This window comes from Trifolium pratense, linkage group LG5 (assembly GCF_020283565.1).
Source record: "Trifolium pratense cultivar HEN17-A07 linkage group LG5, ARS_RC_1.1, whole genome shotgun sequence".
NCBI lineage: Eukaryota > Viridiplantae > Streptophyta > Magnoliopsida > Fabales > Fabaceae > Trifolium > Trifolium pratense.
In genome coordinates, this window is record NC_060063.1 from 29,299,518 (window position 1) to 29,325,782 (window position 26,265).

A 26,265-nucleotide genomic window follows, 5' to 3' on the forward strand; every position below is an offset into this window, starting at 1 on the left:
GAAGGAGATAAGGATTAAATTGAGATATTGAAAGAGTCATGAAATTAATTGAAAGTAAGTTAAAGAGAAAGAGATACTCTATTCAACCTCAATTATAAATAAATAAATTTTCACTTTTGAATTCATTGGATAACTAATGTATAGCTCCTTAATTATAGACCACATACATTAGTTTTTTAATAAATCTAAAGATCAGATATATTATTTATCCAATATATACAAAAGTGAAAATTAGTTATAATTAAGGTTGGATGGAGCAGAGATTATTCATTTAATGGTAAATTAGATTAATGTTAAATTTGGGGATATATCCACGTGTGAGTCTTCTCACCACAAGATCAAAAGCAAGTTCGTCAACCATGATTTTGTTTTGGATTTCATGACAACGACGAATCCCCATTCCACAAAAATATCAACCTCAAGATAAAACACAGCCCGACACGTGTCCAATCAGTAGACCCCAACAGATAATCTCAAACCACCACATTAAAATAAACCAATGGCTCATATTCTTCCACGTCACCCTCCAGTAACAACTCACCTTTTGATTTGATCTAAGAAAATTGAAGGATTTTATATAGAAGATATTTTCAGCGTTTTTCGCGGTTTAGTAAACGAAATTGAAAACTCGTTTATCATCCCTTCAACGATTCAACTAAAATTCACCTCATTTTTCTCATGATATTTTCATCCCCCTAAAAATGAGGTTAATTTCAATTTTATATACTCTATAGTCTTTAATTATCTTCTTCCATGGTCATTATGATAAATTAGGGTTTTTTTTTTTTTATTAATTTTGATTTTTAATGTTTTTTAATTTTGATTTTTTGTGTGAAATGTAGCTTGTTCGAGAATGGATGAAGAAATTGAATTAATCAAAAAAATGAATGAAACAGAGTTGAAAGAAGAGAAGAAGAACAATCATGATGATGATGATGGTGGTGATCAATCTAAAGAGGTTTTTAGATGGGAAATGCTTCTACCAAAGATTAATGTTACTGTTCTTCTTGTTGAATCTGATCGTTCTACTCGAAGATTAATCACTGCACTTCTCAAGAATTGCAGTTATAAAGGTTGGTTTAAATTCATTTTATATAGTTAGTTAATTATTAGTTAATGTAGTAAAAAATTAGTTATTAGTTAATGTTTGTGATTTAATTTTAGTTCTGTTTTGCAAGACACTTCAGATTGAAGGTCTCAAGTTCCGGACACAACACTGACAATTGCTATAAATAGCAGATACTGATAACTTAGCTTATAACCGATGAACTTATAGCGGATAGTTTATAGTTTGGTAAAATTAGCTTATAACATGTATGAACTTATAGAGGATAGTTTATAGTTTGGTAAAATTAGTTGTTGAATGAGCTTATGAATATGAAATGACATAAAAAATATGTTTAATTTGTTTTTTCAAGTAAGATGACAGTGTATAAAATTGAGAGAAAAAAAATGATAAGTTATAACCTGATAAAAAAAAGCTATAAGCTCATGAGAAACTTTTGTACTGGACGATACTAGCTTAGTCCACAAATCCTAACTCAACTGGCAAAACATGCCAAAATTGTTAGGTCGTACACTATGACAGAGGTTCGAACCCCGGCTCCTCCCCTTGTGTGTGAGTTTACAATGGTTACCGTCATTTCGTCTATCTACCAAAAAAATAAAATAAATAAACGGTACAAGCTTATATGCTCAAAATCTTACATTGCCAAACAGTCAGAAAATGAGTATCAATGTCTTATTAGGTGTGTGTCTGTCATAGCTCTGGTCTCTAGAATTGCTTGAAAACAATAGCATTCCATGGATGCTTCATTTAATTTTCAACCTGTTGGATATTTTGTTTTTGAAAATATCGAGTTGGATTTTATTCTCTGTTTTTTAGTTTTAGTAGGACTATTATAAGTACCATTTTTTTTTTGGAAAAGACTTTGGTTTGAGTGTATGGAAAATGAGTGATGTATTTTGTATTTATGTATGAGAGTCTCTTTTTTTTTTTTTTTTTTTTTTTTTTCTCATCGTACAGTTTATTCATATATCTTTCGGAGATTTGTTTTAAAAAAACAAACAATATACCTAGTATTACCAAAAATGTAAATTATTTTCACTTCTAAAACAAAAGTTTTAACGTATTCCAAAAGTTTTAATGTGGTAGTTTTTGGAGATAAAATAGGAAACTTTCTGTGATGTTACTGATATGATATATGACTTTGGATCCCTACAATCATGTAATCTAGCAAACATTGATATGGTCCAATTGGAAAATCCACGTTTTATCAAAATTGAAAATTGAGCTGTCTGATTTTGATCTGATAATTCAGATGTATGATTGTGTGAAAAGCTTCATTTTGTATATAGTAATTTGGTAACAATATAATGTGAAGTTTTTTATAATCTTATGATGCAGATATTACTGCCTACTCAAGTTCAGCTTGATGTGATTTTTTTACTCTGGCTTACTTCTTCATGGTAATATTTTCTATATGCAGTTATTGCGGTTTCTAATGGATTAAAGGCATGGGAGACGTTGAAGATGAAGGCAACTGACATTGATCTCATATTAACAGAAATGGAGTTGCCTGCAATATCTGGATTAGCACTCCTTTCTAAAATTATGGAGCATGAAATTTGCAAAAACATTCCCGTTATAAGTATGTTGATTTGCCACTTGTTAATTGTTATGTTCTGCTCTTAATCTTGATATTAGAAAGATATGCCTAATTGTCTATGGTTTATGTTGAAGTAATGGGTTATAGATAAAAAGATGAGAGATAGTAAGAGCTTGAATATTATTGATAATAACTTGATACACAAACAAGAGGATCCTGGACAGCAGAGTACTGAACATTTGTCACAGGACAGGTCACAGAGGATTGAACCGAACTGGCGAACTCTAGATACCATGTTTAAAGTTATGAGTTATAGATTAAAAGATGAGAAAAATAATAAGAACTTGAATATTTTTCATTAAAACTTGATAGTAGCTTGATACTAACTTGATACCGAAAATTAAACACTAAACCCTATACATTGGGTACAAGACTCCTAATCCTAAGTAGTAGGAAATTTAAAACTAATTTTAAGAGCAAATCTAAGATACTCTAATATTCTAACAGTTTTTTTCTCACGGGCATGCAGTGATGTCTTCTCACGATTCACGTATCACGGCAATGAATTGCATGTTTAAAGGTGCAGCTGATTTTCTTATCAAACCTGTTCGGAAGAATGAGCTGACGAACTTATGGCAGCATGTATGGAGAAAACATGTTGTATGTCTTCTGAATCTATTTCCTTCTTTCACTGTGGCCTTGGTTGGTATCAGCATATATGTACTTGTGCTTGTTTTAACCTCGGTCGTATGTTATTTATACAGATTAACAGGCCTCTTCAAAATACAACATCTGCACAAAAGAATCTTAAAATTGCCACCGAAGATAATTTTGCTGGCAATCAATCAACTGATTCTGTTTCTGTGGCTTCCTCACAAAAAAATGATAAATGCAGCGGGAAATTGAGCGAGGCTCAAGTAAGTTCCACCTATAAACTTATCTCATAATGCAAACTTAAATATGTCATTCTTGTTAGACCTTGATGTGTTGGGTGTGAAGTGAATAACATTTAATTTACCATTTTTTCTTGGAATTCTATCCACACTTTTTCTCTATGCTTGGCTTCAGTAACAATTGAAGACATATTTACAATGCATCTGCAAAGCCACTTAGCTTAAGGAAAATTTTCATTATAAGGTTGCATCCATTAAATTTTACTTTAGAAGAAACTACAACTTTTACCTATTCATGTGCAGAGCACACATGCACTGCCATTTTCTGATGCTGAGAATGCATACATAGATAATATGCAAAATGCCTCTCAGATGAAGTGTTCTTTGAAGTTAAGCAACATTGATGTGGTGAAGCATGAAGAGTCTAACATAATTGCACGGGGATCTACTAAGTATAATGATGAAACAGGAGGTACTTAAATTTCTCACATTTTCTTCTTTGGTTAAAATTATTGTTAAAATTAATTAACAACTTACTTTTTACAACTACAATTGTTTCATCTCTTAAAACATTTACTTCAGAGAAATAAATTACATTTACATTAGAGGCTGCATGGTGTAACAAAACTTTTAAATTGACAGATTCAAGGCTAGAACAAGATTTCGGTACTGCTGAAATTGAACCCAAAAATGAAATACTTAGAGCTGAGTTAAGCAGAGAGAACCCTGATATTGATAGCGAGATACGCAGATGCAGTGATGAACTGATAGAACCTTCTAGAAGAGCAATTGACTTGATTTCCACATTTGGAAAATCAAACATGCAAGCAAGTGAATTTTCTGGCAGCTCATGCAAACAAGCAAGTGAATTTTCTGGCAGCTCATGCAAACAAGCAAGTGAAGCATCTGAGGAACGGCAAAGATTGAATCACTCAAATACTTCTGCCTTTTCCCGGTGAGGGCACCGTCTTCTTTTCACATTTTTAGTTCTTACTTCTTAATTGATATATGAAAACACAAAAGCTAGGTGCAATATACAATATTTGATTTGAGCTATCATGAAAACAAACTAGTCAAAAAATGGAATTTAATCATAATTTTTGTTCTTTTGTTTTTCACTTTTGCTTTATTTTTAATTTCTGTCCTAGTCTATTTGGTCTGAAAGGTAATTGTGAGAGCCTCAGTATAGTTTGTGAGAGCAACCTAATTATGGTAAATATAGTTATGCTTTTAAAGATTAAAGAGAGAGCAGTTTTTGCTCTCATTTATAGCAATAAAAGGAATACATTGAAAAGACTTTTTTTTGGTACATACATTGAAAAGACTTTGTTAATTAATGACTAACAGACTGTCTCCCTTAAGTTTATATTTCAATTCATCTTTTTGTAAACTGTATAGATTTTACTTTTTCTTGTAGCATTCGCCTCTCCCGCCACTGGAAAATAAATGTTGATCTTAAGCTTTTACTTTTGCTTGATGAGAAATCAGCATATAATCTTCCATTCAAAAGTATTTTTCATGTTGCTTTAATAAAAAATCAACATGCAATATTATTCTTCATGACTATTGTGTTGTTTTTCTTCTTCTAATAATTACCGACAAAATTTCTACATGCAGGTATGATGGTAGTAAGATGTCGCGGCCACTTTTTCAGAACCCCAATTGGAATTCTAATAAATCTCATGAATTATCTCTAGTAACTGCTGGTAATTGTTTTCAGTATAGTGGCTTAATTAAAACAGAGGATATGACTACTTCTGTAATGGCTCAGAATGGACAACTTGCACCAAAATTATTTAATATTGGACTCTTAGCTGATAATAGGTGGACTCCTAAATTAAATTGCCAAAGAGAGAGCTCTCCCTTTCCCTCGAGTTCCTCCTCCCAGTCCAATCCTGAAAGTCACAATTCAGACCATTGTCATAATTGCTCTTATGATGTTAACTTCAGTTTTCGTAATCAAGATGTTGTTGAAAAAATTGATTTGGATCATGTAGTGCATGATTCCCCTACAGCTGGTCAGGATTTTCATAATGAATTATGTCATGCTTCAAATCATATTAATGGTAGTGGTAATGTTGCAAGGGCTGCTTCAAATGCGGTTACTAAAAACGCTTCAAATCATATTAATGGTAGTGGCAATGTTGGAAGGGCTGCTTTAAATGCAAAGAACTCAAGAAGTTCTAGTGATGACAGGCGCTACAAACATGATTATTATGATTATGCTGATGAATTTAGATCGAGTGATTCTCAAAGATCCAGTCAAAGAGAAGCAGCTCTAACAAGGTTTCGATTAAAACGAAAAGAGAGATCCTTCGGGAAAAAGGTACTAAGGCTACTGCTATAGATTCTTTAGAAATTAATTGTATGTGTAATCTATGATTTATTTAGTTTGGAAACTCGTAGCATGGTTAACCACGGATCTTAATGCTCTAATTTGTTGCACAGGTTCGATATGAGAGCCGGAAAAAACTGGCAGAGCAACGCCTTAGGGTGAATGGGCAGTTCGTACGAAAGGTACACAATGATGATCATCCAAACGCAGATGCTAGTGGTGGTGATCAATGAACTTGCTCTTTTTTACTTACCTTGGTATAAATTACCGTTGACTTTAGCACAAATTTTTTCTCACAAGGATTAGATGAGGGGTGAAGTGTGTACAGTGGAATAATCTTTTCTTTTCTTCTTTTTTTTTTCTTTCTTGAAGCATTACGCAGTCCTAAAAGCAGTAGCGAGATAACTAAGGAGATATTGTTAAATATTCCTAGTGTTTTCTTCTGGCTTTTTACTTCTGATTGCTGCATTTAACTTTTGAATTGTAAATATTTAGTGGGATTGCTCTGAAGTTTGATTTCAGCTGTTTATATACTTTCTTGGTTAAACACTATTGTGATCAGGTAATTATGTAGGTTTTACATTCATTTTGAAAATGTTCAGTTAAGCACCTCTGTTTTCGCAATCTTGAGCATTATTTATTATGAAGACTAGTAGATTGCATACCTGTTTGAAGCTAATGGCATTTATTCTGAAATCTCATTGTGATTTGCAAGGAAATACTGTCTAAATGAAACTTTACTCTGATTTTCAATTCGTCTTCTTTCAATCTGATTCCTCTTTTGTACTAAAGAGGCTACTACACTGTATAAAAATATATTTTACTTCCTCCGGCCTTAATTATAAACAAGTTTTCACTTTTTAAATTCATTGAATAACTGATGTATCTGACCTTAATTATAAAAATACAACTAGGTTCAATCTAAGGTGAAGAGAAGAGGAGAACCTTCTCTATTTACACCTCCATATAGTCGGTTGAGACCATACCTAGGGTTGAGCCACCATCTTCATAGGCCAAAAATGAGAATTTTTAATAATAAAATGAGTTGTTTTTAAATATAGTTTTCAATGAATTGTATTTTTTATTTTTACAGTTTTTTGTACATGAAGGTTTTGGGTGTAAAGAGAGTTTTGGACATGGATAGTGGTTAAAATGTGCGATTCATTACTTGTAGAAGACTTAATTAGTAAAATGGTCCTTTAAAAATATTTTTGGTTTTACATTGGTCCCTTAAAGAAAAAATTGTCCGAATAGGTCCCTTAAAGACATATCCCTTAATCAGTTTGGTCCTATTCAGACCTTTTTTTAGGGATCAAACTGATTAACGGGGATGTCTTTAAGGGACCTATTCAGACTTTTTTTTTTCTTTAAGGACCTTTTCGGACTTATTTTTTATTAAGGGACCAATCTGAAACCAAAAATATTTTTAATGGACCATTTTACTAATTAAGTCTTAGTTCAATTAATTCAATAATCTAACTTCATGAGTACAAAGGATAAAATAAAATAAAATAGAAGCTTGTAGCTTGCATCAAAGTTTTTTATGGATTCTTAATATGGGCTATCAAAAAGTATTATTTGAGGGACCTGGATTGGGTGCAGTCAGCACCCTTGACTGCATGTGCAGTCAGTGAATTTAAATCCGTTAGATCCAGATCGAACGACTTATATTTAATGATCAGAATTGTTATATTTAAACTGCATTTAAATCTGAACCGTTTGATTTTAATCAGACGACTGTGATGCACTGACTGCATCACAGTGACTGCACTGTATCGAAGTCCTTATTTGAGATGACTACAAGTTGATTATGGATGATGTTAATAAAGTTCAAATAAATTATTCTAAGAATTGCTATAATTTAAAATTGTAGAACTTTATTTCATTATTTTTCTTTTGAAACAATCAATATTAGTGTTAGTAATCATTGTTAGTTTTTAGTGTGGGTGGGAGTTATACCGTTGACTTCTTATAAGGTGACTCAACTCATCCACCTCAGCTATCAAACCATCTTTATAACTTACTTTGTTTCATTATTATAACAATTTTATAGTCGTTTTTGCTAGCAAGCAGTAGCGTGTATGCTCAAACAGTAGTCGTTTTCACTTTATACTTTTTAGATTCATAGACTAGATATATCTAACATTATATGAATCTTCTCTAAAAAAAGAAAAACATTATATGAATCTAAAAAAAATAAATTATAATAAGGATTGGAACTTCGGAAGGAGAAGATCATAAAAAATTCAGATTTTTATATTTTACTAGCGGGTCAGGCAAGCGCGTTCCGCGCCTGGCTGTGTCTAACTTATGATAAAAGAGTTTTGCTGCTAAAAAAAAGATGTGCCTTATATTTTGATGAGTTTGTTAATAATTTTTTTTTGTTGCTACTAAAAAAAATCAAGGGTATTGTTGGTATTATGAAAATTCCACACCAAAAATTATGTATTCTCTTTATATATATTCTTTATCTTTATATATAGTATAGAATAGATATAGTATAGATAAAAATAAAATCATATAATTTTAAATAATATTTTTTTTATAGAAATAAATTATAGTAAAAATACAAATGTATGTAAAAAGATAAAAAAAAAAATAAAAATTAATTAATTACTGGTCTAGAAATAATTTTTTTTTTGAGAAAGATAATTTTTTTTTTGTTGACAAAACTATGGTCTAGAAGTAAATTATTTTGTCAAAAAAAGAAAATTACTATTTTTTTTAAACGGTCAGAAATAAATTACAAATATACTTTTTCACATGACACATATAAATACGACTCGTAGAATAAGCCCACACACACTATGGTTCATAATAATCAGGTTTATGACTTTGTGTTAGGTTTCTTTGTTACCGTTTTCAATCTTTCCAACTCCGAATTCAATTTCTTTTCTAGTTCATCATCGATTCATTCAACCCTAGTAAGAAACCCACAATGTCAACTCGCCGCCAATCTTTCTTCGACCCAATTTCTTCTCTCCTTGCGAAATTGATTCGTTCTTTCATCAATCTTAATTTCTCGAACCCTACAAAATTTATTTGAATGATTCAGTCAGTATCGTTATTTTAGGGTTTCATGTTTCTGAACCCGAAAATTCTTGATTCAATTTGAAAGAGATAACTGATTCGTTCTTTCATTAATCTTGATTTCTCAAACCCTACAAAATTTATTTGAACGATTCAGTTTCGTTAATTTAGGGTTTCATGTTTCTGAACCCTAAAAATCTTGATTCAATTTGAAAGAGATATGTAGAAATGGAAAAGAATTCTAAGCCCTTGCAACTTGGGATCAAACCATTAAACGACAACTTAGTACTGTGGATTCACTTCACTCTCAATTTGAACTGTCAAGGTTATTATTTTATTGTTTCTTGTTTAAATCCATGTTTAATTGTGTGTTGTTGTTAATTGTTATATACTAATTACTATCTTGATGTGGAATTGTAGGAACTTTGTTACTCTGAGTTCTCATCCACTATTGAAGTCACCAGATGGTGGAAAACATTTATCTTCACTTGAGTTTCATTCTACCCTTCACAAGGCTAGTAAGGTATCTTTTTCATCTATAATGTTGTTTTTATTTTATTTGGGTTCTGTTTGGAAAAACAATTCAATGTCTTTTTATGTCTAAACTATTTCTATAAGAAAACATTCGTATGGAATCAGGATAGTATACTTGAAAATTTTGATGGGCTAAATGCAATTTGAAATGTAAATGTTTATTCCAAATGCAAGTCGAAACATGATAAGGATTTATTTATTTATTACAGTAAATTGGGAAAATGGTTGTTTGCCTTAGTACCTTTGATGTGAAATTGAGTTTATGTCCCTTGGATGTCCCTATATTAGTAAATGTCCCTAAATTGAGAATTTGTCCCTAAATTGACGGCTTTAATGAAATTTAAATGTGAATGCTTATTAATCACTTCAAATGCCTTTGATGTGAAATTGGGTTTATGTCCCTCAATGTCCCTAAATTGTATATATGTCCCTTAATGTCTCTAAATTGATGGCTTTCATGGAATTTAAATGTGAATCCTTATTCATAACTTCAAATGCCTTTGATGTGAAATTGAGTTTATGTCCTTGGATGTCCGTATATTAGTAAATGTCCTTAAATTGAGAATATGTCCCTCAATGTCCCTAAACTGACGGCTTTAATGGAATTTAAATGTGAATGCTATTCATCACTTCAAATGCCTTTGATGTGAAATTGGGTTTATGTCCCTGTATTGAATAAATGTCCCTCAATGCCTCTAAGTTGTATATATGTCCCTTAATATCCCTAAATTGACGGCTTTAACGAAATTTAAATGTGAATGTTTATTCATAACTTCAAATGCCTTTGATGTGAAATTGAGTTTATGTCCCTAGATGTCCCTATATTGAGTAAATGTCCCTAAATTCAGAATAGTCCCTCAATGTCCCTAAACTGATGGCTTTAATGGAATTGAAATGTGAATGCTTATTCATCACTTCAAATGCCTTTGATGTGAAATTGGGTTTATGTCCCTGGATGTCCGTATATTAGTAGATGTCCCTAAATTGAGAATATGTCCCTCAATGTCCCTAAACTAACGGCTTTAATGGAATTTAAATTTGAATGCTTATTCATCACTTCAAATGCCTTTGATGTGAAATTGGGTTTATTCCCCTCTATGTCCCTGTATTGCGTAAATGTCCCTCAATCTCTCTAAGTTGTATATATGTCCCTTAATGTCCCTAAATTGACGGCTTTAATGGAATTTAAATGTGAATGCTTATTCATTACTTCAAATGCCTTTGATGTGAAATTGAGTTTATGTCCCTGGATGCCCCTATATTGACTAAATGTCCCTAAATTGAGAATAGTCCCTCAATGTCCCTAAGCTGACGGCTTTAATGGAATTTAAATGTGAATACTTATTCATCACTTCAAATGCCTTTGATGTGAAATTGGGTTTATGTCCCTGTATTGAGTAAATGTCCCTCAATGTCTGTAAATTGTATATATATCCCTTAATGTCTCTAAATTGATGGCTTTATTGGAATTTAAATTTGAATGCTTATTCATAACTTAAAATGCCTTTGATCTGAAATTGAGTTTATGTCGCTGGATGTACGTATATTAGTAAATGTCCCTAAATTGTGAATATGTCCCTCAATGTCCCTAAACTAACGGCTTTAATGGAATTTAAATTTGAATGCTTATTCATCACTTCAAATGCCTTTGATGTGAAATTGGGTTCATGCCCCTCTATGTCCCTGTATTGAGTAAATGTCCCTCAATGTCTCTAAGTTGTATATATGTCCCTTAATGTCCCTAAATTGACGGCGGGCTTTAATGGAATTTAAATGTGAATGCTTATTCATTACTTCAAATGCCTTTGATGTGAAATTGAGTTTATGTCCCTGGATGTCTCTATATTGACTAAATGTCCCTAAATTGAGAATAGTCCCTCAATGTCCCTAAGCTGACGGCTTTAATGGAATTTAAATGTGAATACTTATTCATCACTTCAAATGCCTTTGATTTGAAATTGGGTTTATGTCCCTGTATTGAGTAAATGTCCCTCAATGTCTCTAAATTGTATATATATCCCTTAATGTCTCTAAATTGATGGCTTTATTGGAATTTAAATTTGAATGCTTATTCATAACTTAAAATGCCTTTGATGTGAAATTGAGTTTATGTCGTTGGATGTACGTATATTAGTAAATGTCCCTAAATTGTGAATATGTCCCTCAATGTCCCTAAACTAACGGCTTTAATGGAATTTAAATTTGAATGCTTATTCATCACTTCAAATGCCTTTGATGTGAAATTGGGTTCATGCCCCTCTTTGTCCCTGTATTGAGTAAATGTCCCTCAATGTCTCTAAGTTGTATATATGTCCCTTAATGTCCCTAAATTGACGGCTTTAATGGAATTTAAATGTGAATGCTTATTCATATGTCATAACTTCAAATGCCTTTGATGTGAAATTGAGTTTATGTAACTGGATGTCCCTATATTGACTAAATGTCCCTAATGTCCCTAAACTGAAGGCTTTAATGGAATTTAAATGTGAATGCTTATTGATAACTTCAAATGCCTTTGAAGTGAAATTGAGTTTATGTCCCTGGATGTCCCTATATTGACTAAATGTCCCTAAATTGAGAATAGTCCCTAAACTGACGGCTTTAATGGAATTTAAATGTGAATGCTTATTCATCACTTCAAATGCCTTTGATGTGAAATTGGGTTTATGTCCCTCTATGTCCCTGTATTGAGTAAATTTCCCTCAATGTCTCTAAATTGTATATATGTCCCTTAATGTCCCTAAATTGACGGCTTTAATGGAATTTAAATGTGAATGCTTATTCAAAACTTCAAATGCCTTTGATGTGAAATTGAGTTTATGTCCCTGGATGTCCCTATATTGAGTACGTCCCTAAATTGAGAATAGTCCCACAATGTCCCTAAACTGACGGCTTTAATGGAATTTAAATGTGAATGCTTATTCATAACTTCAAATGATGCCTTTTATGTGAAATTGAGTTTATGTCCCTGGTTGTCCCTATATTGAGTAAACGTCCCTAAATTGAGAATAGTCCCACAATGTGATGGCTTTAATGGAATTTAAATGTGAATGCTGATTCATAACTTCAAATGTAAGTGAAGATGACCCGTGGCACCATAGATAGAAATAGTATATATGTCACTCGATGTCCCTAAATTCAATATATCTCCCTTGATGCTTCTAACTGGAATATATGTCCCTCGATGTCTCTAAATTGAAGGTCCTGGTAAATGCAGTTTCAATGTGAATGCTTAGTCATAACTTGAAATTTAAGTGGTGACGACCCTTGATGCAATGACTATATTATGCCTTTGCTATTGGTAAATTGGGATGATGATTTTGTGCTAAGTGATCTTAGATGCAAAAATTGAATATATGAATTGGGATGATGACGGTAAATTGTTCGATTAAATTCAATTTCATTATGAATTTTTATTCATGACTTGATATGCATATCTAGGCGACCCATGATACAGTGACTCTATGATACTTTTTTAATAATGGTAAGTTGGCATGATGAATGGTAGTGTGCTTTTGGTTACCTTAGATGTGAAATTGAGTATATGTTACTATGATGCAAAATTAAATATTTGAGTCTTACTACCTCTAAATTGTTGGCTATTAATGTAGAATGGAAAAGAATTTTAAGATTCTTGATTGGACCTTCTACGACTCTCTTGTAAATCCGTTCAGATTTGGTAGCGTTGCTTGTATCAATTTGATTGCTTTGATTTTTATCACTTCTACGTCTATGTTTTCAATTTTTTATCCTTTATCTTTTAGAATGTTTTCTAATTGATTTGACTCAATTTTGTCTTTCGTGAAGTAACACAAATTCTCCGAAATATTGTTCGACACAAATGTTGTTTTGGGTAGTTTTTGTATGCATTGATTATCCAAGAGTGTGCTAATAAGTGAATCTTAATTTTTCATGCTTAAGAAGGTTAATTTGGGCCTTACGAAATTGCGTAGTTGCTAAAAGAATTCTTAAGACAAGTCCTGGGATGCTGTGTTTGGATGATCCAATAATATGAATTTTTCTTACTAAATTTGCGGCTTACAATATGAATTCTATATTCATATGGAATCAGGATGGTATACATGAAAATTTTGATGGTCTAAATGCAAGCTGAAACTTTGATGCGAAGAAGGTTGTGTGCCTTGGTAATTTTGATGCGAAATGGAGTCAATGTCCCTAAATTGAGTATATGTCCCTCGATGTCCCTAAATTGATGGTCTGAATGGAACTTGAATGTCAATGCTTATTCATAACTTTCAAATGTAAGTGGAGATGACACTTGTTGCGATAAATGCGAAATAGTATATATGTCCATCCATGTCCCTAAATATGTCCTTCGATGCCCTAACGTGAATATATGTCCCTTGATGTCCCTAGATTGAAGGTTTGAATGAATGCAATTTCAATGTGAATGCTTATTCATAATTTGAAATGTAAGTGGAGATGACCCTTGATGCAATGAGTATACTATGCTGTTGGTAATGGTAAATTGGGATGATGATTTTGTGTCGAGTGATCTTAGATGCAAAAATTGAATATATGTCCCTTGATGACCGTAAATTGTTGGCCTAAATTCAATTTTATTATGAATTTTTATTCATAACTTGATATGCATATCGAGACGAGCTATGATACAGTGACTTTATGATGCTTTTTTAATAATGATAAGTTGGCATGATGGTGGTGTGCTTTTGGTTATCTTGTGATTTTTATCACTTATACATCTTTGTTTTCACTTTTTTATTCTTTATCTTTTGGAATTTGTTCTAATTGATTTGACTCAATTTTGCGTTTCATTGAGTAATGCAAATTCTCTGAAATATTGTTCGACACAAATGTTGTTTTGCATAGTTTTTGTATGCTTTGATTATTCAAGAGTGTACTAAATCAGTGAATCTTAATTTTTCATGCCTAAGAAGGTTAATTTGACCCTATGAAATTGCGTAGTTGCTCAAAGAATTCTTGAAACAAGTCTTGGGATGCTGTGTTTGGATGACCTAATAAGATGAATTTTTTTTTTTACCAAATATGCGCTTACAATATGAATTCTATATTCATATGGAATCAGGATGGTATACATGAAAATTTTGATGGTCTAAATGCAAGCTGATACTTGATAATGATTTTCTTATTACGGCAATTGTGAAGAAGGTTGTGTGCCTTGGTACCTTTGATACTAAATTGAGTATATGTCCCTAATGTCCCTAAATTGAGTATATGTCCCTCGATATTCCCTAAATTGATTGTCTGAATGGCACTTGAATGTGAATGCTTATTCATAACTTCAAATGTAAGTGGAAATGACATTTGGTGCTATAGATGCGAAATAGTATATATGTCCATCCATGTCCCTAAATTGAATTTATGTCCCGTGCAACTTGTGTTCAGCCATTAAACGACGACGTTGCTAAGGAGTGTGGATTCAATTCACTCTCAATTCTAATTGTCAAGGTTATTATTTTATTGTTTTTGCTTAAATCCATGTTTAACTTTGTGTTGTTGTTATATCCTTATTACTATCCTGATGTGGAATTGTAGGAACTTGTTACTCTGAGTTCTCATCCACTATTAAAGTCACCAGATGTTGGAAGATATTTATCTTCACTTGAGTTCCATTCTACCCTTCATAATAATAGTAAGTTGCTATAACTTTACATGTAATTGATTTGTGTCTTTTTCGTCTGTAATGTGATTTAATTAAGAGTTTATGCTATAAACACTTAATAGATTTACTTTAATGAGAATCCTTGTATTGTTTGTTTGTAAGCGAGACGAGAGGACACAGACAGAATGACTCAAAATGGCGAGATAATGCCTCTCTTTCGTTTACACTATAATGTAATGCAATGGGATGATAGATTTGTGGGAAGAGAATTTTGAATAGAAAGTGAAACTTGGCAACGCCCAATAAATAGCAGTGATGATGTTGTCATCATATATACCCATTGTCATTGCCATTGCCGCTACTTTCTTCCTTCTTACCATACCACTTACCCAAACTTCCTTCCTACTTTTTTCTTCTTCTACTTCAACATTCCTCTTTACAACAACAACGACAACAAGAAGAATGGGTTCACTCTCTGCCTTCCATGATGAAGCCATCCAATATCCTATTCCTCACAGAGACCACTCCGTCGTTGACAACTATCACGGCGTTAACACACTCAGTGACTCATCCATGCTTAATTTGTTTTTGTTTTATTAGGCTTGAAAACCCTGATGCAGAACTAGTCAAAGACTTTGTACAAAAACAGGTTGTGTTGACGGACTTTGTACAAAAACATGCCATTATTTTAGAACCAAACTTGGTAACACAATCAAAATGGTGTTTGATCATCCTCGTTATTCTGCTCCTTTCAAAAGAGGGCTTAACACCTACTTTTACTTCCACAATATCAGTTTTCAACCTCAGAGCGTCCTTTATGTCCAGGATGGTTTGGACTTTGGAGGGTCAACCACAGGTTTTGCTTGATACCAATGTTCTCAGTGACGATGGCACCGTTTCAATTCTGAAATTTATATTGTTTTTGCTTTGGAAGTTAGCATTATAACTAGGTTCAATTGAATAACAGGAAATGAAAGGCCAGGACAACCCTTTGATCCCTTAAAAGTGATCCAATTAATTTCGTTTTTAATTATAGTTTATGATTTTTTGAATTTCTGACTTTGGGTAGTTTCTTGCTACACACTTGAGTTTGGAAAATATATATGTAGCTTAATGTCTCTTATGGAGTTTTTGAGTTACCCTTGGATATTATTGTCTTCAAGGGATATGTCTTGTGTTGATTGAGTTCTGCTTGGGTTCTCATATGATGTCTTGTACAAAATTTACATCACATGCCACACCCTTAGTGTGTATAATTGAATCAACCTTGTAGTGGTAAACTATTTTAAAATTTCTTAATTTAACTAAATGAGATTTTACTTTTTAATTGAATGAATAAGTTGATATTGCTATCAATCAGGTTCTTAAAATGCCTTGTTACTTTTAGTTATTACATTACATCACTTTGATTTTTACTATTGAGGTGTGATTGCTTAAGGTTTTAACTTCAGAATAGGAGATGAAGAAGGCCATGGCTGTTGCAAAACACAGAGATAGGACATGGAGTGACACTACTGAACAGATTGACCTTTGAAACAGCTTTACACTGATTTTTGTGTGCTTTGATTTCTTAACATTTGCATTTGTTATTTTAATGATTGCTTTGGCTGCAGGTCTGGTGTTTTTGTGAGCTTCCACTAACTTCCAAACTTGAATTTTTCACTCCGAATTTGAAGGTAAAAAAAAACTACAAATTATATATACACTTTCCATTTTCAAAGAGGCTTCAGATTAGAAGCAGTATATAGGTGATATATGTATAGTACTTGCATGTAAAATGAGATTGAATAAGTAACAAGGGATATTAATTGAATAAGTAAAATGAAATTCAATAAGTAACAAGGGGGTTGTGGCCTGAGCGACTTTTATCAATATTCAAACCACTTTGCTATATTACTTGGTTGAAACTTGCAAGTTTGATGTTCTTGTATCTTTTCAAATTTCAGTAAGGCAAAGATCTTAGACTTGTTTACATAAAAACTAATATAATGATAGAGGTCATAAATGTGGGTAAAATGGTTGGCTATTTGCAAGTGTTTGCCCCATTTTTCTACTGTCCGTGTAGTATATGGACTAGATTTCTCTCTCTCTCTCTCTCTCTCTCTCTCTCTCTCTCTTAACCAATGATTATCAGCTTTCTTAGATAAAGATGATTCAACTAGTGCAAGGACCTTATCAAACAAGAAGTTCATATACTCCAGAAACTCTAACATAGCTCTGTTAGTGTTAGTTTTCAGTTTTTAAACAATTTAATTAAGAGTTTATGCTATAAACACTTATCATATTGGTGCTTATGTCTAAACTATTTCTATAACAAAACATTCATATGGAATCAGGATAGTATGCATGGAAGTTTTGATGTTCTAAACACAATTTGAGATATGAACATTTATTCGAAATGCAAGTTGAGACTTGATAATGATTTTCTTATTATGGTAAATTTGCAAGATGGTTGCGTGTGTTGATTCCTTTGATGCAAAATGTCCCGAAATTGACTATATATCCCTGAATGTCCCTAAATTGAGTATCTGTCCCTCAATGTCCCTAAATTGATGGCTTGAATGGAATTTCATATGTCAATGCTTATTCATAACTTGAAATGTAAGTGGAGAGGATCCGTGACGCCATAGATGTGAAATAGTATATATGTCCATTGATGTCTCTAAAATAGTAAATATGTCCATCGATGTCTCTAAAATGCATATATGTCCCTCGATGTGCTGAAATTAAATTTATGTTTGTCGATGTCTCAAAATCGAGTATTGGTTCTTCGATGTCCCTAAATTGATGGCCTGAATGGAATTTCAATGTGAATGTTTATTCATAACTTCAAGTGTAAGTAGAGATGACTTATGGTGCCATAGATGCGAAATTTGGAAGATGGTTGTGTGCCTTGGTGCATTTGATGCAAAATTGAGTACATGTCCCTCGATGTCCCGAAATTGACTATATGTCCCTCAATGTCCCTAAATTGAGTATTTGTCCCTCGATGTCCCTAAATTGATGGCTTGAATGGAAGATGGTTGTGTGCCTTGATGTCCTGAAATTAACTATATGTCCCTCGATGTCCCTAAATTGAGTATTTGTCCATTGATGTCCCTAAATTGATGGCTTGATTGGAATTTCATATGTCAATGCTTATTAATAACTTCAAATGTAAGTGGAGAGGACCCGTGGCGCCATAGATGTGAAAATGTATATCTGTCCATTGATGTCTCTACAATAAATATATGTCCCTCGATGTCTCGAAATTAAATATATGTCTCTTGATGTCTCTAAATTGAGCATTGGTTCTTCGATGTCCCTAAATTGATGGCCTGAATGGAATTTCAATGTGAATGTTTATTCATAACTTCAAATGTAAGTGGAGATGACTTATGGTGCCATAGATGCGAAATTTGGGAAATGGTTGTGTGCCTTGGTGCCTTTGATGTAAAATTGAGTACATGTCCCTCGATGTCCCGAAATTGACTATACATCCCTCGATGTCCCTCAATATCCCTAAATTGAGTATTTGTCCCTCGATGTCCCTAAATTGATGGCTTAAATGGAAGATGGTTGTGTGCCTTGGTGCCTTTGATACAAAATTGAGTATATGTCCCTTGATGTCCCGAAATTGACTATATGTCCCTCGATGTCCCTAAAATGAGTATTTGTCCCTCGATGTCCCTAAATTGATGGCTTGAATGGAATTTCATATGTCAATGCTTACTCATAACTTCAAATGTAAGTGGAGAGGACCCGTGGCGCCATAGATGTGAAATAGTATATATGTCCATTGATGTATGTAAAATGAATATATGTCCCTCAATGTCCTGAAATTAAATATATGTCTATCGATGTCTCTAAATTGAGTATTGGTTCTTCGATGTCCCTAAATTGATGGCATGAATGGAATTTCAGTGTGAATGGTTATTCATGACTTCAAATGTAAGTGGAGATGACTTATGGTGCCATAGAAGCGAAATAGTATATATGTCCAGCGATGTCCCTAGATTAAATATATGTCTCTCGATGTCCCTAAATTGAATATATGTCCCTTGATGTCCCTAACTTGTATATATGTCCCACGATGTCCCTAAATTGATGGTCTGAATGAATGCAATTTCAATGTGAATACTTAGTGATAACTTGAAATATAAGTCGAAATGACACTTGTTGCGGTGACTAAAAAATGCTTTTTCATAATGGTTTTGTGTCTGTGACATGTGTGACCTTTGATGCGAAAATTGAATATATGTCCCTTGATGACCCTAAATTGTTAGCCTAAATGCAATTTCATTATGAATTTTTGTTCATAACTTGATATGCATGTCGAGACGACCCTTGATACAGTGACTCTATGATGCTTTTTTAATAATGATAAATTGGCATGATGGAAATTTTCTTTTGTTTACCTTAGATGTGAAATTGAGTAAATGTCACTTCATGAATTCGAATGCAAAATTCGATATTTGAGCGTTATAACCCCTAATTGTTAGCTATTAATGTAGAAATAGAAAAGAATTTGAAGCTTTGATACTCTGCAATTCCATTCAGGTTTAGCAGTTTCGCTTGTATCAATGTGATTTCTTGTGATTTTTATCACCTTCTATATCTATGTTTTCAATTTTTTATCATTTATCTTTTGGAATTTTTTCTAATTGATTTGACTCAATTTTGTCTATCGTGAAGGAACACAGGTTCTCCAAAATATTGTGTGACAGGAATGTTCTTTTGGGTAGTTTTTTGTATGCATTGATTATCCATGAGTGTGGTGAATCTTGATTTTTCATGCCTAAGAATGTTAATTTCGGCCCTAAGAAATTACGTAGTTGCTAAAAGAATTCTAGATTAGTCTTGAGATGCTGTGTTTGTACGAGTTAATGAGATGATCTTTATTTACCAAATATGTGGCTTACAATATGAAATTTTTTTTTTCGTTTACAATGAGGTGGGGATCGAACTCAGGACCTATAATGTAGACTACTCAAACCCCTCACTACTAGACCAAATCCTAGTGGCTTTACAATATGAATTCTTTATTCTTATGGAATCAAGATGGTATACATGGAAATTTTGATGGTCTAAATGCAATTTGAAATATGAATGTTTATTCAAAATGCAAGTCGGTACGTAATAACAATTTTCTTATTATGGTATAGTGTGAAGAGGGTTGTGTGCCTTGGTGCCTCTGATGCGAAATTGAGTATATGTCCCTCGATGTACCTAAATTGATTATATGTCCCTCAATGTTCCTAAATTGATGGTCTGAATGGAACTTCAACGTGAAAGTCATAACATGAAATGTAATTAGAGACGATCCTTGACACGATGACTATACTATGCTTTTTCGTAATGGTAAATTGGGATGATGATTTTGTCCCGAGTGACCTTAGATGCAAAAATTGAATATATGTCAATTGATGACCCTAAATTGTTGGCCTAAATTCAATTTCATTATGAATTTTTATTCATAACTTGACATTATGGTTGTGTGCTTTTGGTTACCTTAGATGCTAAATTGAGTATATGTCCATGTCCTTGATGACTTTGAATGCTAAATTTTGTTGTTGTTAATTGGAAAAGACCCATGATTCAAATATAATATTGATGCATTCTTTTCGTCGAATTTAAATAGAGTTGGCATTGGAATGAATCTGTGATGAATTTGGTCAATTTGTGCTTTCATAGTCAGCCTTCAGGTTTGATACGGGCTTGTGCTTTGCAGAATGCTACTGCTGCTGAGCCTAGTGCGGCGCAGATAGATTCTGCTGTTGTTAATTGGAAAAGACCAACTCTGGGATGATTCAAATGTAATATTGATGCATCATTTTCGTCGAATTTAAATAGAGTTGACATTGGAATTTGAATCTGTGATGAACTTGGTCAATTTGTGCTTTCAAAGCCAGACTAGATCGCCCTTCATTGTGGAGTGGATGTTGGTGAAGCTCTTGGTGAGTACATATCCCTAGATGTCCCTAAATTGTTGGTCTGATGCAATGACTATACAATTTTTTTTTTTCGTAATGGTAAATTGGGACGATGGTTTTGTCCCTTGATGACCCTAAATTTTTGGCCTAAATGCAATTTCATTATGAATTTTTATTCATAACTTGATATGCTTGTCGAGATGACCTTTGATACAATGATTGTATGATGCTTTTTGCACAATGATAAATATAGATGATGGTAGTATGCCTTTGGTGACCAAAGATGCAAAATTGAATATATGTGCCTTGATGACTTAATGCGAAATTCGATATTCGAGCCTTGATGACCTTAAATTGTTGGCCTAAATGCATTTTAATTGTGAATTCTTATTCATAACTTGAAATTCGTCGAGATGGCCCTTGATAAATTGACTTTGATGGTTTTTTAGTAATGATAAATTGGCATGATGGTAGTATGCTTTGGTTACATTGTCCCTTGATGACTTCGAATGCAAAATTCTGTATTGGAGCCTTGATAACCAATTGTTGGCCTAAATGCAATTTCTATATTAATGTTTATTCATAATTTGAAATGCATGTTGAAATGACCCTTGATGCAATTATACCAGGCATTTTTCATAAATTGGATGATGGTAGTGTACTAATGTGCGCCTTGGTAATCTTAGATGTAAAATTTTAATATGACTTTGATGACTTTGAATGCAAAATTCGATATTGTCAATACCACTGGATGTGTTCTTATTTAGTCGAAAGAAACTATTAAATGGCTTTTTCACTTTAATAGTTGCTGACTTGTTTTCTGAATGTGCATAACATCTTTCTATTCAGAGCTTGCCTAACCTATATGGGTTTCGATGTTTTAAACATAATTGTTTGATCGAGACATGGCTTAACTAACCCTTATTTAGACTGGTTTGCATAGGGTAAATTGACCTAAAGTGTGAAGGTATAAAGGAGAAAAAGACTCGAGAAGAAGGGGAAGTTCTAGTGGGTGGGTGATATGGAATCTGACTAAGCAAGAGAAGACTCTTAGCTTGCTCAAGGATAGAAATTTTAAAAGGTGCATTCTTCTGATGTAAACTCTTATGGAAGAATAGTTTAGTCTAGTGTATGATTAAACACCATATTGAACAGAAAAAAAATTCTTATTTAATTGACGTAAGTGCTTGTTTGAAAGAATGGGCTCAAAATTGAGAGAGACTTGAGATAGTAAATAGAGGCTAAACATCAACAATACACCGTTTATGTTGATGAGTGTGATGGAAAATAGGCTAATGCATTATCCTAATGTCAGCCATATATTTTAAGAAAAGAACTAAATTCATGCCTAATTTGTTTGAGGCTTTTAATTTATTTTTTTAAGCAATTCAGCAAATGACTAAATTTTTGCAAAAGTTTCAATATGGGATTGTTGTTGATCCAAATGCAATGGTGGAAGATTTGGGTGAATAGGAGGGGCAATGGCTTTTGGTGTGGAAGTGGCCGAGGGAATAAATTCAGTAGGTGTATCATCGTATGACTTAATCAATGTGTTGCTGGCTAATGTAGTTTTGGAGGTCTCATGTTCGATTTTCTCTGGTGCTAATTTGGATGGACTAATTTAGCTTCTTAGAAAAAAATGTAGATTTGGAGGTTGGGATATTGACAAATTGAAATGGATATTGAAATGGTTGGTTGGTTGGAGTTTTGCATAATGATTGTATGAGTCACTTTCTTTAGTTTCAATGGGTTTTTGCACTTTGGGAACGAGTATCGGGATGCTTGGCAATCTATATGGTTTGTTGTTATCTCGACAATTGGGTGATCTTGTATCAAAATTGAAAGTTTGGAGTCCTTGTGATTGTGATGCTGGCTAGACCCTCACAGGCTAAATATTCCCCACTTTCTAAGACCTCGGATGCTTTGCCCTAACCAGCCCTCTTTCTTGGTTTAGTGCAAGGAATGTCTGGTTGGGAAGTGCTCTATCCTTTTCACTTCTTATTACTCTTTTCTTTTCGTTCACTTTTTCCAACATTTCTAGTACCAACTAATTCATTCGGAATAAAACACAATGGTAATGATCTTAATGAGAGAAAGTATTTTCTAAGCTTGTAAAATCTATCTATAAATAGTAATTAGTAAAAACACAATGGTAATGATCTTAATAAGTGCTTTGATGGTAATGATCCTTCAAAAAATTAGTGCAGGGACTTTTCTGAGCAAAAGCATTAGTAATTAATAATGCAATTGTGGGGCAAATATGTTTTGGAAGTTTCGGGAACATGATGAGGCAATGTCCATACATCATCAGTCAAAGGCTCAAAATTCAAATCCAGCCACATGATCTTGCATACCTGGTATCATCTCTTGGGTTCATTCTGTCCTTTTTCTCTGTTTTTGGCTTCTATTTTTGTGAGGAAAAAGAAATTTACTAGTCATTTTACAGCTTTCACATTAATTTTCCTAGAAAGAAAAGGCATTTCTATTTTTTTATTTATTAAATGTATGATTTGATTGACTGTAAATTTGACAAAATGCTAATGTCATTGTGATATTGTCAAAAACAATACTTAAGAACTACAACAAAATTCTGTTAATATAAGAAGACATCGAACTTGGCTCCTTGAGCGACTCTGATGTCTGGCTCCCTGGATTAAGTTATATGACATTAACTATATGAAATTCTTTCATAACAGAAAAAACTATATGAAATCCAACAGTAATGCTTACTCTTTTGGATATCAGTTCCAAGTAGGTATCATGGTGAATTTGGTAAAATAAAGGTGAGCCACCGTGATTCTATGATATCAAACATGCACTTAGGTAATTTGATCGTGACTATGATGTTTATACTTCGTTATATGGAGCACCTGTTATACTTGAGTCTATACATCAGCCATTGGAAAGAGCTGTGTTATTTCAACGCAGTTTTTCCAAACACGTATTTGACATAGTAGACAAATTGAGTCTATACACGCATATCGAGACAGATTAACAAATGGGAAAAAGGTAGAAAACTGTATATTTGTTAGTTTTGTGTTTAAAATTTGTGTTGATATAATATTTTTGCACTGGAAATGGTTTAGGGAAACATGCATGGTATAACCAAAAGTTTTAAAATCAAAGAAACCAAAGCTAGGTTATTAAAAAACGAAACCAACAAAAGCTAAATTTGGAAAACAGAATACATTTTGAGAACCCACTTGGGGTTGGTCTAGTGATGTCTTGAATCCTTGGAATATGCTCCTCTCAAGGTCTCAGGTTCGATTCTCCCTGTTGCCAATTTCGGTGGGCTAAGTCCATACAGAGCAAAAAAACTCTGGCTTTAAATGGGGCCCCCGCAAGTGGGTGGTGAGATTGGTCCCCTTGGATTAGTCAGTCCTAAAGCCGAATACCAAAATTATTTATATATTATTATAAAACAGAATACAAAATCATTAATATACTTACATTTTGAGAACTATAAAACAAAATACAAAATTATTAATATATTTGAGCAAAAATTTAAATTATTTTAAAAAACCTACAATTCAAACATACCCAATATTACTTTTTATGATAAAACTAAAGTGACATGGAGATAGACTATCTCCATACATTAGCCATCCATATTTTAGCTCATTACTACTATTTTTATTGTTATCTTCATTATTAATCTACAATATTATTTTTTTATAAGTTAGTAAAAAGAAAACAAGCTTGGGTAAAGAGAAAGCAAGGAACAAAACAGAAAGTAACACACATACACATAGCATAATATACAGTAATGTGATAAATAATCAGCCATTAGAATGAGTTTTGCTTGGATTCCAAGTAACCTTATTCAAATTCCTCCTATTCAAATTCTATATACATTTCCTTTCACTTTTTCACTTGTTTCACAAACAAAACCTGTATTCATTGACAATTACACACACTCTAAGTCTCTAACACACACAATGGAAGAAATACTTCAAATGCATCACGAAGATGATCCAACTCCACATCATTCACAGCGTCACGATCCAACTCCGCACCATTCACAACGTTATTTCCCTATCAAGATGACACCACCACCACAACAACAACATCAACAAAATCATCAATATCCCATGGAACACAAAGGTAATATGATTCCTCGTTATAGAGTACCGAATGCTCCAAAACGCGAACATTGCATATGCATCACAATCTTTTTCCTCATACTTGGAATCATAATCTTAATCTTATGGCTTGCATATCATCCTTCAAAACCTCACATTACAGTCACAAGTGCTGCAATCTATGGCCTCAATGCAACTTCACCACCATTCATGTCAATCTCAATGCAATTCACAATCTTCATAAGGAACCCAAACAGGCGTGTTTCCATTTACTTTGATAGGCTTTCTGCCTTTGTTTCATATAGAAACCATCCGATTACGCCACATGTTGTGCTTCCGTCGTTTTTCTTGGAGAAGCACGGAACAGTTTCGTTGTCGCCTGAGTTAGGAGGCGTGCCGGTTCCGGTTTCGGTGGAAGTGTTGAATGGTTTGATGGTGGATGAGAATTATGGTGTGGTGGGTGTGAAACTTATATTACAAGGTAGGTTGAAGTGGAAAAGTGGTGAGATAAAATCTGCTCATTATGGTTTGTATGCTAAGTGTGATTTATTGTTGGGTTTGAAGAAAGGTATTGTGGGTCAGATTCCTCTGATTGGTGCTCCAGTTTGTGATGTGGATACATGAAGCTAGCTAGCTATATTTGTGTTCAATAAAATATATTAATGTGTGTATCTTAATCTTTTTGCATGTGTAACATAAATTGTAATCCTTTTTTAAGAAAATGATTTTTCCCACCTCATCTTTATACTATATCCTTAAATCCTTAATTTTGTGTATGATAGGAGGAAGAAAGAGATTTACAAACTCTTTTATATATTTGGATTTGGACTAGATGAATTAAAAAATATCCAACTGTTGGATAAAGATTGAATGATTTGTATTTTAAATTTTTATGTGAATATAATCTGATAAAGTGGAAATATGAACCATCTCAAATGTTGCATTGAATGCGAGACATTTTAAATTCAAATTTGTCAAGGTTGCTTGAATCATCAAGCTCCAGCCTCAAATCTTATTCAAATTATCATGCTCCATCCTAAAAAAAACCTTGATTTTGGGGCATATATATTCTCTACAAATCTACATTTTAACTTTAAAACAGTGTGATGTCCATTATCTATGAAGACAAATGATCAAGTCAAAATCCCATTTTAACCTTAACCTTGGCACTGACCCCATTTGCAATCGACCACCCTTGGTAGTCCCACAAGCATCCCATACAACTGGTCGCGGAGCTAGAAAATTTTTAAGTCCAGGCAAAATCT

At 33.1% G+C, this 26,265-nt stretch overlaps 2 protein-coding genes and 1 long non-coding RNA gene across 3 annotated transcripts; all 3 read left to right on the forward strand.

Annotated features, from left to right (window-relative positions):
• Positions 1–367: 367 nt before the first annotated feature.
• LOC123883883 (two-component response regulator-like APRR3) lies at positions 368–6,461 on the forward strand. The gene is made up of 9 exons (XM_045932830.1): positions 368–706; positions 843–1,073; positions 2,490–2,651; positions 3,139–3,269; positions 3,374–3,526; positions 3,806–3,974; positions 4,145–4,457; positions 5,120–5,828; positions 5,951–6,461. Exons 2-9 carry the CDS (start codon positions 854–856, stop codon positions 6,068–6,070), a joined length of 1,977 nt encoding a protein of 658 aa, XP_045788786.1. The 5' UTR covers positions 368–706; positions 843–853; the 3' UTR covers positions 6,071–6,461.
• Positions 6,462–8,641: 2,180 nt separating this feature from the next.
• LOC123883000 lies at positions 8,642–16,545 on the forward strand. The gene is made up of 4 exons (XR_006800091.1): positions 8,642–9,192; positions 9,288–9,390; positions 14,940–15,036; positions 16,458–16,545. It is a non-coding gene; the product is annotated as an uncharacterized LOC123883000 (long non-coding RNA).
• An 8,178-nt stretch (positions 16,546–24,723) lies between these two features.
• LOC123885014 (NDR1/HIN1-like protein 26) lies at positions 24,724–25,734 on the forward strand. The gene has a single exon (XM_045934247.1). The coding sequence runs from the start codon at positions 24,857–24,859 to the stop codon at positions 25,622–25,624; it is 768 nt and encodes a 255-aa protein (XP_045790203.1). The 5' UTR covers positions 24,724–24,856; the 3' UTR covers positions 25,625–25,734.
• The last annotated feature ends 531 nt before the right edge of the window (positions 25,735–26,265 follow it).

Bases quoted from the DNA above. Each gene is read 5' to 3' on its own strand.
- LOC123885014 (XM_045934247.1), top strand. From the start codon at position 24,857: ATGGAAGAAATACTTCAAATGCATCACGAAGATGATCCAACTCCACAT.
- LOC123883883 (XM_045932830.1), top strand. From the start codon at position 854: ATGGATGAAGAAATTGAATTAATCAAAAAAATGAATGAAACAGAGTTG. The intron at 2,652-3,138 runs GTATGTTGATTT...ACGGGCATGCAG, and splicing joins CAAAAACATTCCCGTTATAA to TGATGTCTTCTCACGATTCA. The intron at 3,527-3,805 runs GTAAGTTCCACC...ATTCATGTGCAG, and splicing joins GGAAATTGAGCGAGGCTCAA to AGCACACATGCACTGCCATT.